The 18360-nt window shown below is 41.9% G+C and overlaps 1 protein-coding gene across 1 annotated transcript in view; it reads right to left on the bottom strand.

Moving 5' to 3' along the window:
• Nucleotides 1-14196, bottom strand: part of KCTD8 (potassium channel tetramerization domain containing 8) — a 168018-nt gene extending 153822 nt beyond the window's left edge. The window contains exon 1 of the mRNA XM_065405535.1: nt 13320-14196. Coding sequence (XP_065261607.1) covers nt 13320-14196 — 877 coding nt within the window. The remainder of the gene's footprint in view (nt 1-13319) is intronic.
• Between the last annotated feature and the right edge of the window lie 4164 nt (nt 14197-18360).

Here is an 18360-nt window from a genome sequence, read left to right as displayed (position 1 = left end):
AACACTAAGAAGAGACCCAGGAAGCTCAGCTACCAACTATCAGACTGAGCCAAGCTCTGGAAGAAAGCTTTTAGAAAACAGAAGCAGGAATAATCCTGATCAGCAACTCCATACTTAAAAAGATTTGTGGGCCAGATTAAAAAAAAAAACAAGGTACCATGACATCATAAATTATGTTGCAATAAGAATCCTAAAGAAGGTTGAGGTTTATCACCAATTATAATTCACACTGAAACTTGTCACCACCGAAAAATCATTTTATATGATCAATGGGACTACTCGTGGTGTAGGGTACTACTCAACAGGAGGGTAGCAGAATAGAGCTCAAAATGAGATTCAACTTGCAAAAATATAATAATGATTTAAAAGCCCCATGTATCTGAGGAAAAGAATATGAAAAAATTAAGGCTGTCAAACGATTAAAAAAATTAATTTAATTAATCGCAAGATTTAAAAAAACAGTTGTGATTACAGTTTTAATTGCACCGTTACACAATAATAAAATACCAATTTAAAATTTATAAATATTTTAGATGTTTTTCTACATTTTCAAATATATTGATTTCAATTACAACACAGAATACAAAATATACAGTGCTTACTTTATATTTTAAATTACAAATATTTGCACTATTAAAAAAATAAACAAAAGAAATAGGATTTTCTCAGTTCACCTTATACAAGTACTATAGTGCAATCTCTTTATCATGAAAGTACAACTTACCAATATGGAGTTTTGGGCTTTTTACATAACTGCACTCAAAAACAAAATTTTAGAAGCTAAAAGTCCACTCAGTCCTACTTCTTGTTCAGCCAATTGCTAAGACAAACAAGTTTGTTTACATTTACTGGAGACAATGCTGCCCGCTTCTTATTTACAATGTCACGTGAAAGTGAAAATATGGCACTGTTGGAGTCGGCGTAGCAAGATATTTATGTGCCAGATATGCTAAACATTTGTATGCCCCTGCATGCTTCAACTTGTAGGCTCTAAAGTTTTACAATGTTTTGGTTTTGAGTGCAGTTACTAAAAAAAAAAAAAAATTCTACATTTGTAAGATTGCACTACAGTACTTGTATGAGGTGAACTGAAAAATACTATTTCTTTTATCTTTTTTACAGTGCAAATATGTGAAATAAATATATAAAGTGAGCTCTGTACATGTTGTATTCTGTGTTGTAATTGAAGTCAATATATTTGAAAATGTAGAAAAACATCCAAGAATATTTATAATAAATTTAAATTGGTATTCTATTATTAACAGTGCAATTAAAACTGCGATTAATCATGACAATTTTTTTAGTCTAGTTAATTTGTTTTGAGATAATCGCAAGCATTAACTGCAATTAATTGACAGCCCTAGAAAAACTATACACAATAGTAGGAAGGAACCTGGAAAGCAGTAATGCTGAAAGTGAGCTAGGAAAGATAATGGACAGCAGATTAGACAGAAGAAGTTTACAACGTGACAGCAGAAAAGCCCAATGCAATTACAGCTGTGTACACAGTGGTGCCATGGGACAGAACAAGGACATAACAGTACCTCTCTCTCTAGTCCTGGAGCAGCTGCACGTAGAATATTGCATTTAGTTATTTTCCATAGAGACATTGGAAAAACTGAAGAAATTTCAGGAAAGAATGAAAATGGTCAGAGGTTGAGGCTTCTGAAGTATGAGGACATTAAAAGAATTAAATACGCATGTCTAGTCTAACAAATTGCTAGTAGGGAGGGAGAGAAATATTAGAAGGGTGTAAATACCAAGTATGATGAGTAATTATTTAAATGAATACAAATACAAAGAATATAACCAGGAGTATTATTATTTTTTAATATAAGTATAATAGTGCCAATGGGCCAGCTGACAATATGACCCCATTGTGCTAGGCACACAGGGAAATAGACAGTGCTTTCCCCAAAGAGCTTACACTCTAAATAGACAAGACAGACAAAGAGGAGGGGAAGGGATACAACATAGTAGCAGAGTCAACAATGGGTTGGTCTGCAAGTCTCGTGTTAGAGAAGGTGGTGGTCATCCCCTGGAGATGGGGCCTAGGTTGGACCCTATCTCCTCCCCCAGCTGATACTGCAGTATCTACTGAGGCTACTTCTTGTGTTTGCTCCCACCAGCTTACTCTCACCACCCAAAGTAGAATAATGAAATTTAAAAAAAAAAAAAAAAAAAAAAAAAAATGGACAAAATTAAAGTAACCTTCAGGAAAAAAAAATATTGTCCGTAAAATCTACTAGGATGGATCAGTCTCCCATAGGAAGTGGTGGAACGGTAGATTGAAAAACTAGATTGAACAAAACCCTAGTACAATAGGGCACTAGCTTGTGTTTTCAAAAAGATGTTCTATATGACCTAATACATCTTTCCCATCTTTAACTTCTATGATAGATAAATTATCTATGGTTATCCCATACTGACTCCCCTCATAAGTGAAGTGTCATAGGTACAGATGGCCAAAAAAAAATATTCAAATTCCAACATTTTTCAAAGCAAAAAGCTTTTGTTTGTGTGGTTTTGCTGGTTTTTTTTGGTTTTAAACAAAAAATTCTGTGAAAAAAAATTCTCAGTTTTGAACAGCTCCAGTCATAAGAAGTAAGTCATCACATTGGCACAGTATGAATTGTAGCGACACACACACACAAACTTTTTTCTTCCATCTCCAGTTATGCAGCACTCAAACAGTTTTACAGACATCTGGATAATCAGATACTTACAATGCCTTGAAGATAGAATAGGAGAAGTTTCATTTGATAGAAATGATTATTGATAACAAGGTCTGTCCATATTTATGAAACAGACCTTATTCATTAGTTCCCATATATTAGTTAAAAACAATTAAAAAAATTTACATAGTTACTACAAACAACATAAAAATAACAAATTATCACTGTTTGGCCCCTGGCTGGTATGGCTATATATTAAAAACAATTAAGAAACTGAACCTTCCTTTTTTCCAGAATTACTGAAATCCAAGCAAGAATACCAATTAAGTAATAGACATTGGATTCTATCATGCAAACACTCACTCATGAACGTTAAAATTTCCCCTTGCAGGGAGAACTAACACAGACCTATACACCATTTAAATCTTAATGAAGTCCTATTTTGAGGCCTTAAGTGTTGCATATGCCTTTTGCTGGTTATTTACATAGGACTGAATTTCACCCATTGTTAGATCCTACTTATTGGAGTAGACTCATTTAGGTTAAGGAAAAAATACATGAGTAAATTAATTCTATAATCCTTAATGATTATACAGGATGGAAAACCTAAAAAGGACAGTGATATTTAGTTGATTAAAATTTAAAAAAACAACAATCAAGTACACACAATATGCAAATAAGAGTGTTGACCCTGTGCTAGTTATGACTGCTTCGGTTTGGACATGAGTTTTTTCTGTTCATTCAACCAGCATATGAATTTTAACAAGAGAGCAAATTACTTTTTCCTCAAGAAGCATACACATTTTTTATCAAACTACAATCAAACACTTTTCCAGAAACACATTGTGATACTTTTGGTTCATTCAAGCTAACAGACTGCCTTATAACTTTTTAAAGGTTGAAATGTAACGTACTCCTCCACTGGAGCTACTGTTGCCAACCCTCCAGGATTGTTCTGGAGTTTCCAGGAATTAAAGATTAATCTTTAATTAATGATTATGTCATGTGATGAAACCTCCAGGAATACATCCAACTAAAATTGACAACCCTGTTTGGGCCTGGCCCAGATTGCAAAAGAACGTGGTTTTGGAGGGACTTAAGGATTCCTGCTCTCTAAGGAAACAAAAGCTGGGATCATTTTGAAAATTAATCGATCAGTCTGTGTATATGCGTGGCTAGGATGTTATCCCGTGTAGTGACTACGACCATTTTCAACAATTAAACAGGATTACAAGAAGAATGTTCAATTTGGCAAAGGGGGAGGTGGAGTGGTAACTTTGGTCCAGATCCTGCCCCATACTGTGGCCCCTTTACATAGTTCTGGTGGGGGACTAGCACCTTGGGGACTGCTACAAACTGGAATAATCTAGCTCAGTCCTAAACTGGCTTTGAATGATACAGGGGCCAAACTGGTCTGGAACAGTCCTTGAGATTGGGTGTGTGTGAAAGATGCACACAGCCACTTTTGTTCTCCCTCCTCACCTTAGAGCTCAGACACAGTTGAAGATCTACCCTTTAAACTGATGAAATGGGCAAAAGTTCTTACATATTTCTGGTCTCTTTGCCCTAACCATATTAGTGTTAAGGATAGCCAGGGTGGGAAGCTTGGGGAAGCCTATGTTTAGCAGCCTTCCAATGACTTCAAAATAAAAATACTTTTAGCATCTTTGAAAGTGGCATCATAATCAGTCTGGTATGTTGCTTTAACACATTAGTCTTTCACTTTAGGGACTCGTGTTTAACTGTGGGATTCTGTCACATCCAGCGTAAATTTATATTTATGCTCTCTCTCTATCTACTCCCTATTGAATCTTTGTTCACCTCACAGATTCTCTTCATAAAGTGATACATTTAGCATTTGCGGTGCAGGGAAGGACCTGTAGTAGCAGGGCCGGCTCTAGGTTTTTTGCCGCCCCAAGCAAAAAAATTTTTGGCCGCCCCCCACGTCCTGGGATCTCCCCCCCACCCACCCTCGCACCCCCTGCCACCCCAGCACTGGGCTCTCTCCCCCAACCCACCCGCACCCCCTGTCGCCCCAGCCCTGGGCTCCCCTCCAACAGTGCTGACTCCGCCCGCTCCCCCCTTGCCTCTAGCCGGTCCGGCGCTGGCGGGATCGGGGTAAGCAGCGGGGCTCCCGGGCCGCGCCTCAGACCAGAGTCCCTCCAGCCAGGGCTCCCGCCTCCAGGATCAGCCGGGACCTGGGAGGGCAGAGCCAGGAGACCGCCCCGGCAGGGGGCTGAGGAACCGGGCAAGGGTAGCCCCAGAGGGAGCGGAGCCCTGGAGAGCGGGATGCGGGCCCCACACAGCAGCGCCCCGCCCTCTATGGTCCCGCTGCTGCTTCTGGACGCAGTCCCTGGGCGGCTCGGGCCGCTTCGCCCAGCCCCAGCTGCGGCGCTGGGGAAGGCGGCCACCCTGCGGCATCTGCAGGCGGCTCCGTGTGCCCCGAGGGGTGGCCCCCAGCCCGAGTCTGCCCGGCCCAGCCACAAGCTGCGGGCGCTGCTCCCCCCGCGGCACGAACTGCAGTGGCCCCAGGGCTAGGGCCAGCTCTAGGCTTTTGCCACCCGAAGGAAAAAAACAAAAAAACAAAAAACAAAACAAAAAAAGATGGCCAGAATGCCGCCCTTGAAAATGTGCCGCTCCAAGCACGTGCTTGGTTTGTTGGTGCCTAGAGCCGGCCCTGAGTAGTAGAACAGCAGCTATCCTGCAGGTACAGAGATAACTAACGTATAGTAAAAGTTTGTTTTAGTAACCTATTTTTCTAAAGACTGTTTAAAATCATGTGGCTGAATCAAAAACTTTTGTTTATAGTAATCTCTCAATGTCTGAGCAGTAGAAGTTCATGTTTTCAATAAAAATAATATGGTTTGCACACTCCTCTATGGAAAAGTAAAAATTTCCCTGAAAGTATCATGATAAATAAATCCTTACAAACACACTGAAGTGATCTGACATCAAGAAGCAGTTCTACAAGATGATGTTACAGATCCGGCAAATGTTACAAATCCAGCAAAGGCAGCTTCTCCGACATTCTAGCTTTATTCCCAGTAGTAGAGTCATCCACAGACAGTACATTTCTGGAATGCCATCAAAACCAGTGTGCCCATAGCTTCCAGTACCACAGATAAAAATAACTTAACATACATATTGGTCATCTAATACCTTTCTTAGCCTACAGTATGCAAATAAAAGAGATTTTCCCGGTCATTTTAAAAAATAAAAATCAGAGATTAGACTCACAACAGCTCCACTCCTCTCCAACCTAGCAGGTCACCATACCCTATTTTTAAATATGATTTTATTGTGGAAGGTATCAAAGCTAGGCCTTACCAACATCCTGTTAAAAAAAAAAAAAAAAAAAAAAAAAAAAAAAAATCAGCTCATGGGTCTTGCTTGCTTTTATTAAAGTACTTGCAACAATGATATTATACCATTTGTAGAGAAGCTCAGATTTTATAATAAATTAATCAAATATAAAAGCAAACATACTTTAAAAATACATACGAATATTATTTATTCTTGCATGGTTTGAAATCAATACATAAACCAAATCTATGTCTTATTTGACTAACAAGTTAAATTAATGTCCCAGAATGCTGGACTTGATAAGATTTTAGTTTGTTTAAAGTGGCAGAAAAATAAATAATTTCCCCATAATAGCAATTTACAGGTGCACAGTTTGATCATCTCTTTGCATTCAGAGACTTGTGTTTGGGAAGAATGACAAGAGATAGAATATGCATAATTTATTTATTTTTAGACTGAATCAAGGTGTGAGCTGTCACCACTGCAAGCCAGGATATTCAATAATTGCTTTGCTTTGGTTTTCTAAAAGCTAAGAGACTGATCAAATTGGCTATGGTCCTGTGCAACTGTCTTAGAGAACCAACAAGCCTAGATCCTGACATGATCAGAAATTTTGAATTGTTTTCAGGCTATATGGTCGGTTTTAGATGCAGGCAAATATTGATGAGGGAGTTAGTACTACCACCAATTTATTACCTGATGGTGGGAGGGTAGATTCAAAATATCTACATCTATGTGGATCTACCTGTCTTCTCTCCCAAGATGATGCCACATAAGAGCCCATAGAGGCTACTTTAGCCTTTTCTCTTGCTTAGAGAAATCTCCACTGAATGGCTCTGCTATCACTCTGTGACCTAGAGAGGGCCCTGGAGATTTCTGTTGACCCACCCACCCCACGCATACATGCTAGGAACTGAGCTGTGGATTTGGCACTTTAAGAGAAGCTGACACCTCACATAATATTTTATCAACGTGCATTTTTCCACTTTTTAAAATGTCACTTACTGTTTTTTCTTCTCTCTTTTTTTCATTATGAAAACAAAAAGGACTATTTTAATAAAAACACAGTATTTGTTTCCTAAAAGTTCATCTCTTCCTGCTGGTTATTCCCTGCTGATTATGAAGTCATTATCACTTGTTTGTGACAATTTCTACAGAAACCATAGTGATCTCACAGAGGGGTATGACTTCAGGTGGAAAATAAGCAACATAAATCCATGCAAGTATCACTAGTTACAAATGAAAATGGGAAAGCATAAAATGTTATATGTGAAACAAAAATGTCTAAACAGAAAAAAATTCCAAGTTTTTCACGAGGCATTACTGGATCTTTCTTATAATAAACATGTCAACTCAGAAGAGACAGCTTCCAGCTGAGCACCATGCTCTCAACACCCATAATTCAGACTGAGTAGCAGATGTTAAATGTGAAATCCATTAAGACCAATTAGATTTTCCAGAAGAAGGTACAGTAATAGCATGTGGAGGCAATCCCATATTACACAACAGCACCAAGAAAAACAAAGAAGTCAGACAGCTCAAAATGTAAGTTGTACGCTTTATCTGAAAAGTGACCAACCAGGATCTCAGTACTGAGCTGCCTGCAATCATTTCAAGTAAAGAACTAACTTTGGCCTACTCTTTTGTAATGGAGATATACCTATCTCATAGAACTGGAAGGGACCTTGAAAGGTAATCGAGTCCAGCCCCTTCCTTCACTAGCAGGACCAAGTACTGATTTTTGCCCCAGATCCCTAAGTGGCCCCCTCAAGGATTAAACTCACAACCCTGGGTTTAGCAGGCCAATGCTCAAACCACTGAGCTATCCCTCCCCCCTTTCAATATGAAAAACACTTTTGTGGGGTGTGTTGGGGTGTTCACAGCACTGGAAGAGTTTTTATGATGGCCAGGCAGGCCAATTAACTCCACGGCTGCACCTGGAGGAGGAGCCAGGGAGCATGGAGCTAATTGAGAGCAGGCTCAGCTGTGCAGGAACAGGTGGGGCCTGTATAAAGCCAGGTAGCTGGAAACAGATGGGGGCTACTAGGAAAGGTGGCAGGAAGCAGCCACTCCCTGAGAGGAGGGTTAGGAGCTGGTATAACTACAGAGTGAGAGAGCACAGGAACCAGGTGTGGCAAGAAGCTGTCCAGAGAAATATCAGTGAGGGCTGGTAGAGGAAAGCCCAGGACTGTTGAGCTGAGGGTCCCTGGGCTGGAACCTGGAGTAGGGGGTGGGCCTGGGCTCCCCTGCCAGCCATTGAGGGAGTGATACTGTGGGGCAGTGAAAAAGAAGACTGCCTAGGACTGCTAGGATGAAGGAACTGTGTTACCCCAGAAGGGAGGAACACTGAATGACCTAGCCGGAGGCCTGAGTCGCAAAGAGGACACTGTGGTTCCTGGGACTGACAGAGGGGATGCAGACCAGAGGGAGAGACAGGATGCTGACCTACAAACCATGAAGGGGGTACTGACCTCAAGAGCTAATCCCCAGAGCAACCAGGAGGAGCCAGACCAGCAGTGAGTGATGCACCCTGTGAGATGAGGCAACGGGAGGAGTAGGGCAATGATGATCACATATTATGTACAACCAGCCAATTAATCAACACTTTTGGATGACAGCTTGGAAGTGTCCTACAGAGAAGAAGCCGGGGAGACCCCTTCTTTCTCTCTCCCTAACCCCATGTGTATGCATCATTATACATAGTAAGCTGTGTCACTCTGGTGTCATCTGGGGCATGGGGGAGACAGATAAATTCTGTTTTATACTTAGAAGTTAACTTTCATGGGGGGAATTGTACTCAATGTATCAGAGGGAAAATGCAGTTCATTCTCCTGTAGCTGTATGGGCTTTGCAGTGCCAACATGAATTAAAAAGTAAATTTATTTTGGATTACTAAACAGACATGACTAGTAATACAAGAAGCAGATCACTGAGCACTTTTTAGAGCCGAGACACACTTTAAAGTTAAATATTGGTCATGTAGCAATTGTATAGGTAAATGAAGAAGTCATTACATACCTACTAGCTTACACACAACTGCGGGCACTACAACCTGATTTCTTAGAGTTCTGGACAACACTAAGGAGGAATGACTGAATCTGTGCTTTTCAGGAAATGTTAAAGCTGTTGCATGACTTCCTCATGTGCAGCGTCAAACAAATTTTGGTTCTTGAATCAAAGTTAGGCTGATGGTTGCAGTCTAACTATGGATAAGTATTCTCTAAACTAAATAAATAAACCACAATCATAAGTCAATTTGATCTACAGTAAGCTTTAAAAAATGAATATGGTAAAATTGTAGCTGATCATTTCAAACCAAAACACCTAGTAAAGTTAGAGGTATACTATTACACTAAGTTTAATTAATGGTGAAAAGCAAAACTAAGTTTGACAGCATGAAGTTAACAGTACAATGTACAGACTAAAGGAGACATTCTGCCTTCAAACTTAAATCAGTAGTTCCCTATGGGTGATCAGTGCATGTATCCAAGGGCTGGATCTGACCCTAAGGAAACTGTTTGGAAGTATATTTCTCACTAATCTAATGGATCAGTATATCTTACTATCGCTGCATAGCGTGTCATTCTTAGAAAACAGTTAAAGGTCCACAATCTACAAATAAACAGTCAACAAATCCTGAGGTCTCTGTGACTATTATATGATTAGAGTACAATTATTAACACTGAGCCTGGTAAGTCTGAGACTAACATGAATAACAAGATAGCTAAAAGGATTTTTTTAAGTTGTTGAAAGATGAAAGCGTGAATATGTAACAGAAAATTAGGCTTCTTTCCTGCATAACACCAAATTAACATTCTGATATAGGACAAAAAAAAATTACAAACACAAAACTTTGTAACAGAATAAGGTTCAATTCTTTTAGTGCTTTAGTTGTGAAAACATGAAGGGCTCTTATACCTTTACGGAACCGCTCTGTGTTGAGTGCAGTGTGACTACTACCAGCCTCCTCAGTGAGAGTTCCAGGAAAATCACCCTTGTAGCAGGCCCAATTCCTCCTCATGTTCCATCATGCATAGCGGAAGTGTGGCTGCTGCGCCATATTTGGAGAGACTGCAGTATCCACTCTTTTCTATGCCCAGCCAGCTCGGCTTGTGGGTAAGGAGAGGATGAGACCATGGCACTGTCAGCTTCCCCCTTCCTGTGGGAGAATCTAGTACCAGCAAATACATTAGCCCTGAGTAGTCTTTCCACTCATGGTGAGTAGCACAAAGGCAGGGGTGAAAGGGATAGCCATTCCCCCACTGGGTACTTGTGCCTGGGCCAACCACAATCTTGCCTTTACATTTCTAAAGCAAGGTAACCAATCAGACTATTCTATTTAACAAATTGTGTTAATTACACCATCAATCTGAAATCTAGTTTGTTTCAAAAAATGATTTAAAAGTAGTTTCAGGTAGTTCACTATGCCTTTGTTCCTCTGCCAGTTTCTGTGATTTTACAAAAAAAAAATTCACACAGCAACAGGGGAGAGGAAAGACCCACACAACCATTAGGGAAAACTGTCTAATTATACAAAAGAAACCATAAAATTATTCTGAACAAAGTGCTGTCAAATGCATAAACCAAACTGGAAAAAATAGGGAAAGCATTTTTCACTAATTTCTTTCAGCTGTGGGAACCTTAGGTGTTACTTTTAACAATCGTAGGTAAAAAAACAAAACCCTCAGACAGAAGGATAATTTTTAAGTTGAAATATCATATTTTTAAAAAATTAACCACATGTTCTACTTTTTACAAAAATACAAACAAAATAAAAATTACAATGAGCTCCCTCGTATAATTACACTGAAGCCCATGGAGTTACACCAAGGATTAATTTGCCCAGTGATGTAAAACAGAGCACTGGTCTTTACAGTAACATACAACACACTGCATAATCCAAAACATTATGAAAATCACCCAACAAAGACCTACAAATAGTTTGGGGACAATAAATAATTCTGGATCAGGCACTAAAGGCCAAATCCGGTACCTACTGATATCAATGGCAAACTCCTCTTGTCTTCAGTGGGACAGGATTTGACCCTAAGGGAACATTTAATTTAATATAGGGTCTGATCCTGTAAACCCTCCATGTGCAAGATTCTCATGACCCACATGAGGCTTACAGAATCAAGACCATAATTGATATATTTAAAAATAAAGTTACAGTCCGAACTAAAAGTCCTTTGTCATGAATATTTAAACTTTGCAATGCTTTAGTGGACAAGAACAGATCTTAAAGTTCTAAGAAAAAAATATGGATTAATAAATATAGTTAATAGAACCATAATATTTCTGTTTGTCTTTTCACATTTGAATAAAAATCAGTGCAGTTTATTGAATATTAATCTTAAAAAATCATTAGATTAATAATGCACACACAAATATATAATTACGTACTTGGAAAGCTATTTCTGGAAAAAAACAGAACTTTGGATATTTTCACAGTCTAATAAACATCAGAAATTTATTATATATTTAGGAATATCTATGCATATCTCCCCACAACACAAAACACACACAGAAGGGGAAACTAATAATTAAAATAGTTTGCAAAGTCGATCCAGAAAAGTGAAATGAAAGCCTTCCTAAAACTCAGTGTTTGTCGTCTTAGTTAAAAGCAGTGTGATTTGATAGATCATGGAAATTAATTTTCAAAATATCAGTTTAATACATACTGTTATATATCTTATATAAAGATAATTAGCAGCATGATGGTGCTGATCATCTACATAACACGGTGTAGTATACATTACTGAATTAATTTTCCCTCTGATGGCAAGCTGTTGAAATCTATCCATTCTGATAAACCCTCTGCCCAGCTATAGTTTTGTACACAAAACAGGTTGCTTCATTTAGTCTTACTAGGGGAGAAGTTAGAAGTGGTTCTATCTACCTCCTAATCTCCCAGGCAGATGTTTTACTAAAACATTCCTCCTGTGCTCAAAAAGCATGAAAGCACACAAACCCAGGAGGAGCCACTGAATGGAAAACGATTATCTCTTCCACAGGCTTTACCTCAACTCTCCAACACATTAAAAAGGTTTAAGGCTTCTTGTGTCTTTGAAAGAAAAATCTCTGCCAAATGATTTGGTGTTTTCTATCCAGCTGTGTTTTCATTAGTCCAAATCGCTCTCTAGTCATCATCCTACATAGTGCGATTTAAAGTGTGCAGTCTAACAACAAACGTCCACATTTCATCTGCCATTTTCGACAGACCCGAAGTCTGCAAGTATACCACAGTACACTATAAAAGAATTATTTAAGGAACCGTGTACATGCCATGGAGTTTTCTTCTTTGATACCCTTTGGAAAGTTGATTCTCTCATCACGGTTCAGTTCTATCCTTCACTGAAAATGTGCCCAGATGGAGTCTGTTTATTTTGCAGTTAATGAGAACGGAAGGAAATGTAGCGATAAAATATTAAAACCCTTCCTTGCTTCCAGCATTGCTGTTTTAATCTTTGTAAAGCCCAACTTGAACAAAAACGGTGAAACCCTCAAAGTCAGACATCACTGCTCTCTCCCAAAATCACGTACATCTTTAAAGAGAGAAAGAGATAAAAGCAAGGCTGGTGGTTGTTACTCTAGACAGCTTTTGACTAGCGATAACTATGTTTTTGATGTATGATGCAAAAAACCCATGTGAAATACTGTGGATTCACTCAGAATCTCTCTCCAGCTTCCTAACATTAGTCATTACACCTGACAAGCACCAGTCCGTCTATTAGCCAGTGCCTATGCACTGTATTCAGAATCAATTTCTTACAAATTCCAGATTAAGCTCTTTTACATATGGTACAAATACACACACACCTGCATTGTAAAGCTATGAGTTTTCATGAATGACTGAACTAAACGCACTGTAGGAAGCAGCAATCCTATGGACATTTTGAAAGGGAAAAACGTCTGATCTGAACAAATTAGAAGCAGAAGGACCACAACCTGTTCTCCCAAAGGCACCTCAGTTAGGATTACTTTGACTCTACTGCACTTTGGGTGGGGAGCAGTTTCCTTGCTTTGTCCCCACAAAGCAAAAGAAACAGCAACAGTAAGTGGGATTTGATGGGGGGGGGCAGCTAGCCCTTTTCTACGTCTTTAAATAGATGCTGCCAAGTCTCTCCCTCCATCCTTAGGGGGGATGAATATTTTAAAGTATTTTATAAGGGAGGGTTTTGCAATGAGGCATGCACAAGCTCTCACTCAGAACCGGCCCCTGCTCCTGGACACTGCAATCTGGGCTGAGTCCTGGCGGAGGAAAACACCTGCCTGCCCTACCACACATGAACACACCCTTGGCCTGCCTCCCTGGGGACTACTGCCAGGTGGGCAACTTACTGTAGAAGATGTACTCGGTGTAGCTGCTCCAGATCTTGTCCTCCCTGTACTGGTTGATGAAGGCGGCGGTGCCGGTGGAGTTACAAGCCACCATGTGGAAGCCGGCCTCCGAGAGCCGGTCAAACGCCTGCTCCAGGTAGGTGAACTTGAGGTAGAAGCGGGAGGTGTATTTCTCCGGGGGCCGGTCGGGGTCCCGGCTCTCGTTGAGCGTCTCCCCGAACACCTCCTTGGCCAGCGCGATCCTGCCGCACACCATAATCCGGGCCACCCTGCGAAACTTGGCGTCCGCCTGGTTCTCCCGCACCGTGGTGTACGAGCCCCGGTAGCCCACGGTGAGGAAGCCCGAGCGCTTCTCCAGAGCGGCCCCGGCCGCCGCCCGCAGCAGGAGGTCGCCGCTGCCCTGCGAGTTGCTGTCCTCCAGGTCGCTCTGGCAGCCCTCGTCGTTGAGCGAGCCCTGCTTGGTGACCTTGGGGGAGAGCAGCTTGACCAGCTCCCCCAGCTGGAAGTACTCGGCCTCCCGCAGCAGCCGCTCCTTCTCCGGGAAGTGCTCGGGCAGGGCCAGCTGCTTGTCCCGCAGATAATCCAGCACGTACCTGAAGAGGAAGCCGTCGCGGTCGATGAAGAAGCGCGCCCGGCTGTCCCTGGGCAGCTCCCTGGCGGCCGCCTGGCTGCCCCGGCGCGGGGAGAACATGCTGGCCAGGGTGCTGTCCGGGACGCTGAGCAGTGTGGAGTGCTTGGTCACATACACCTGGCCGCCCACGTTCAGCTCCACCACTTCGGGGAAGGGCGAGCAGGACGGCGCGGCGGAGGAGGACCCCATGTCACTGATGGGCAGGATGCTGCTGCTGCTGCCGCCGCCCGTGTCCTTCAAAGCCATGGCTGCAATGGACGAAGGGAGCGTCTCCAAGCCCCCCTAGCCCGGACGGCGCGCGTCTGCTCAGGCGGGCGGGCTCCGCGCGGCTGGAGGGCTCGGCCCACTTGTGCGCCCGGCTCCGTGTCCCAGCTGCAGGGAACTTCCCCGGGGCGCGCCCTCTCCCCCTCACTGCCCCATCCGGAGCTCCCCTCAGTGCCCCCCTCCCTTGGAAGCGTCTTCGCAGGCGTGGGCCCCGCTCCCTAGCCCCAAAGAAGGTACTGCGCCCCTCTGCGCCCCAGCTGGAGGGCTTTCCCAAGGCGCTGTGTCCAGCAGCTGCAGCCCCTTTATCGTGCCGCGCGAGGGGCGGTGTGCGGGACCAGCTCCTTCTCGGCATGAACAGCCCTGCCTCTGCCCGCCGCTGCCTCCCCGCTGTGCCTGAGCAGCAGCAGTTCGGGAAAGCCGCGCTGACGTCAAGCCCCGGCAGTAAGGAGAAGTGGCTGGAACTTTGTAAGCAGCTGTCACTTAAAGGGGCAACCTGAAGGGCGTTACTAGGAGTGGGTAAGAACCGGATCCTGCCAGGTTTTATCCCAGTCCCCTACATTCTACTGCCTAAATTATTCTGGTGCGCCGCTAAGAGAAGCTGCACAGCTATTAAATTCAAACTGTAAAACTGCAGCTATGCAACCAAATATTAGCCAGATCCAGCAGGATACAGGCTGTGTTGGGAGTGGGGCAGATTTTTTTTTTTTGGTGGAATTGAAAAATCAATAGGTCTTCTCTATTTCTGGTTTTGTGGCTAAAATTTGCAGGATCCCGCAGCCAGATCTGAGTTTTTGCTGTGCTATTTCAGTGGGGTGCATCAGGGTCTGGATTCTGAAGGTGCAGTAGGAGCAGCTAAATAGGTTCTTTATTTAGGCAGTGGAATTTGGGTGATTTAGACCCAAAAAATGGCAGATTCCATGAAGATCCAGGTGCCTGGTTTTGATCGCACTGTTGAGCCCAGATGCATTGCCATCTGGAATTTTTGTTAGTATAGAAGCAGCTAAACTTGTTCTCTGTTTAAGCAGTGGAATTTGCAAAGTGGGAGCCCAAAACTGGCTGGATTCACGTTCCCAATCTATGTATTTGCAATCTGTCATGAAAGGAATACGGGTCTAGATATTTTTGGTGTAAAATGAGTTTCTACATATGTTTGTAGACAATGTTACAATTAGGGGTTGTATGTTAGAATTAGGGGTTTTGAGACCTAAAATTGGATGCAGATGCCACATCTTGGTATTTACAGCCTGTTATGCTTGGATATGCTAGGTCGGGGGGGAGGGGGGGTGCTAGTACAATGGGAATAGCTAGACTTGTTCTCTGTTTAGGTAATAGAAATTGGGAATTTGAGCCAGCAATTGGCAGGATCCACATGCCACATCTAGTTTTTTGTGGTGCTGTTGTGTCATGGCTCAAGGTATTTTTGTACAGTAGAAGGAGTTAGAATTGTTCCCCATTGAGGTAATGCTTGGATATGCTAGGTCGGGGGGAGGGGGGGTGCTAGTACAATGGGAATAGCTAGACTTGTTCTCTGTTTAGGTAATAGAAATTGGGAATTTGAGCCAGCAATTGGCAGGATCCACATGCCACATCTAGTTTTTTGTGGTGCTGTTGTGTCATGGCTCAAGGTATTTTTGTACAGTAGAAGGAGTTAGAATTGTTCCCCATTGAGGTAATGGAATTTGAGGGCTTGGGTATAAAAACCAGTAGGCAGCAGGTAGATCCCATTTTTATCTTTTTCTGGCATTTCTCACCCAACTGGTAGGGGGCACTGATCACCAAGTGCCTGCACTGAAAATGTCAAAGAGGACCATAAGAAAACCCAATCTGACATTTTACAGAATTAAGGAAGGGGTAGGAGTGACTGAGTTTAGATTAAACTACAAATATGTCTGGTACTACTTTTACAAGCCTTGATTTAGTGTGATCTTGACCACTAACTGTGGGTTTATAAAACTGATAATCAGTCCTGAGAATGAATGAACTAGAGGAAAGGGTGTTTCACCAGAAATAGAATGAATTTCCTTGTCCTGTCCAATGTTCTGGGATGTTTTATTTAAAATGCTCATGAAGGTCAGAAAGATCAGTGTTCAAATGGCTGGATGCTTGGGAGACATGGGGGTTGGTTTGTTCAATTGCCCTTTTTAGTCACCAGTGAAAGTGATTTCATTGTTTTGCCATAGCTAAAATCATGGCTCCTCTGAAGTGTGCTGGTTTTTGCAATTGACAATTGCACCAAATTTCTATTTAAGAGATGTAGGACTGGAACATTAAATAGCTGGGATGTTACAGATTAGGACTGAAGTGTGGCAAGGGCTTTTAAGGAGCTAACCCTTCTCTCTCTTTAGCTACTCTTCTTCCCAACGGCATTATGCCTATTCCTGCCTGGTGTCATGCCTCCAGCCACCATTAAGGAAGCAATGCATCTCCCTGAACCACCCCACAGCCTCCAAGGTGCCCTGGCTCCAGAAGCATTACAGAAGCTCCCCGACTTAGGCAAGCATTCCGTTCCGGAACGCCTTGCGTAAATTGAATTTTGCGTAAGTTGGTAACATCTCCGACAATTACGCAAAAAAAAAAAAGCTTACGGAACGTACTTTTTTCGTAAGTCCGGATTTCTGTAAGTCAGGTTTGCGTAACCCGGGGAGCGTCTGTACATATTTAACAGTATCAGGGGGTAGCGTGTTAGTCTGTATCCACAAAAACAACAAGGAGTCCGGTTAGGGTGACCAGATGTTCCGATTTTATAGAGGCAGTCCCGATATTTGGGGCTTTTTCTTATATAGGCTCCTATTATCCCCCACCCTCCTCCCGATTTTTCACACTTGCTATCTGGTCACCCTAAGTCCCGACTCCTTGATATTTAACAGTCTTCACAGTTAGGCTTCTAAGGATGTTTAATTTGAACAATGTAAATGAGATCAATCACCATGTAGGTTTCCCCAAGTTCAGCAGGTTTCATTTGATACTTACATAAAAGTTATGCAAAGATGTGTGTAAAATGGATGTTAACATATTACTCTGAGAAGGAGAACATTTGCTTTCAGGATTATTAGGAAGGAGGGAGAATCCTTCCGTTTAATGCTCTGCCAGTGCCTCAGTCATTTGAATAATCTTTATACCTAATGCTAGTCATTGATTTATTAAAGATCACACTTGCCTGCCCCTCATCTGATTGGCTCAATATTTGGGGGGTTTGTGCTCAGGCTCCAGGTACTAAAGTCCACTCCTGCTCTCACTGGAGTCAGTGACAAAAGTTCAAAGGACTTCAAAGGAGCAAGAACTGGTATGAATGGTATGAAGATAGCATACTCACTTAGTGCTTAGCACAATGAGGTCCTGACCTATGAGTGGAGCTTCTAGGCCTAACTCAATACAATTTTATTTTTATATATTTATTTCTTTATAATCTTATGCCTCTATTAAGCGAGGGCCTCTGACTGATGCTTAAACTGAAGAGAGGACACTAGAGGAAGTTTTGCCATGACCTAGCACCCTTATTCACATGACTACACGTGTGGTTAAAAGTCAATTTCCTGCACTCAGTTCTACCAGTTTTGAAGTGGAAACAGAATATGGTAGGAATGAAAAGACCTGCTTTTGTCTGACTTATTGCTCAATCAAGTAGAGCTGGTTGACAAATTTCCATTATTTTTCCTCAAGTTTCAGCCAGCTCTGCTTTTAACTAGTTTTATAATTAAGTATATATTTCAATATTTGGAAGTAAATTCTTTTTAAGAGGAATGACTTTACCGCAGAAGAGCAATCCAGATTAAGGCAAATGGTTGAAAGACATTAATTTTAATATGCATTCACTGTTATAATCCGAGGTCAGTACAATCTTATGGCATGTATACATTTATTTGAATGAAGGCTGTAGAGTTAACGAACTTTGTTTCATGTATCATTTCAAAATAAAGCAACAGAAAATTAATAAAATGCTTTACACATTTCAGGCAAAGAATGAAGTGCAATTGAAATTTGGATCATAATTCTGGACAAAAAGGAAGTACAGAAACTCCATAGCCTTCATGGATGAGTGAATTATACATCCTGAATGCCCTGCTAATAAGATGCCTGGTCCTGTGGTGCTTTGGCAGGCTCTTGCTCAAGTTAGTGGGAGTTGCGCCTGTGTATAGATTTGCCGGG

Source organism: Emys orbicularis, chromosome 5 (assembly GCF_028017835.1).
Source record: "Emys orbicularis isolate rEmyOrb1 chromosome 5, rEmyOrb1.hap1, whole genome shotgun sequence".
NCBI lineage: Eukaryota > Metazoa > Chordata > Testudines > Emydidae > Emys > Emys orbicularis.
Note: the sequence above shows the minus strand (reverse complement) of the source record. Positions and strands in the feature narration are given on the sequence as shown.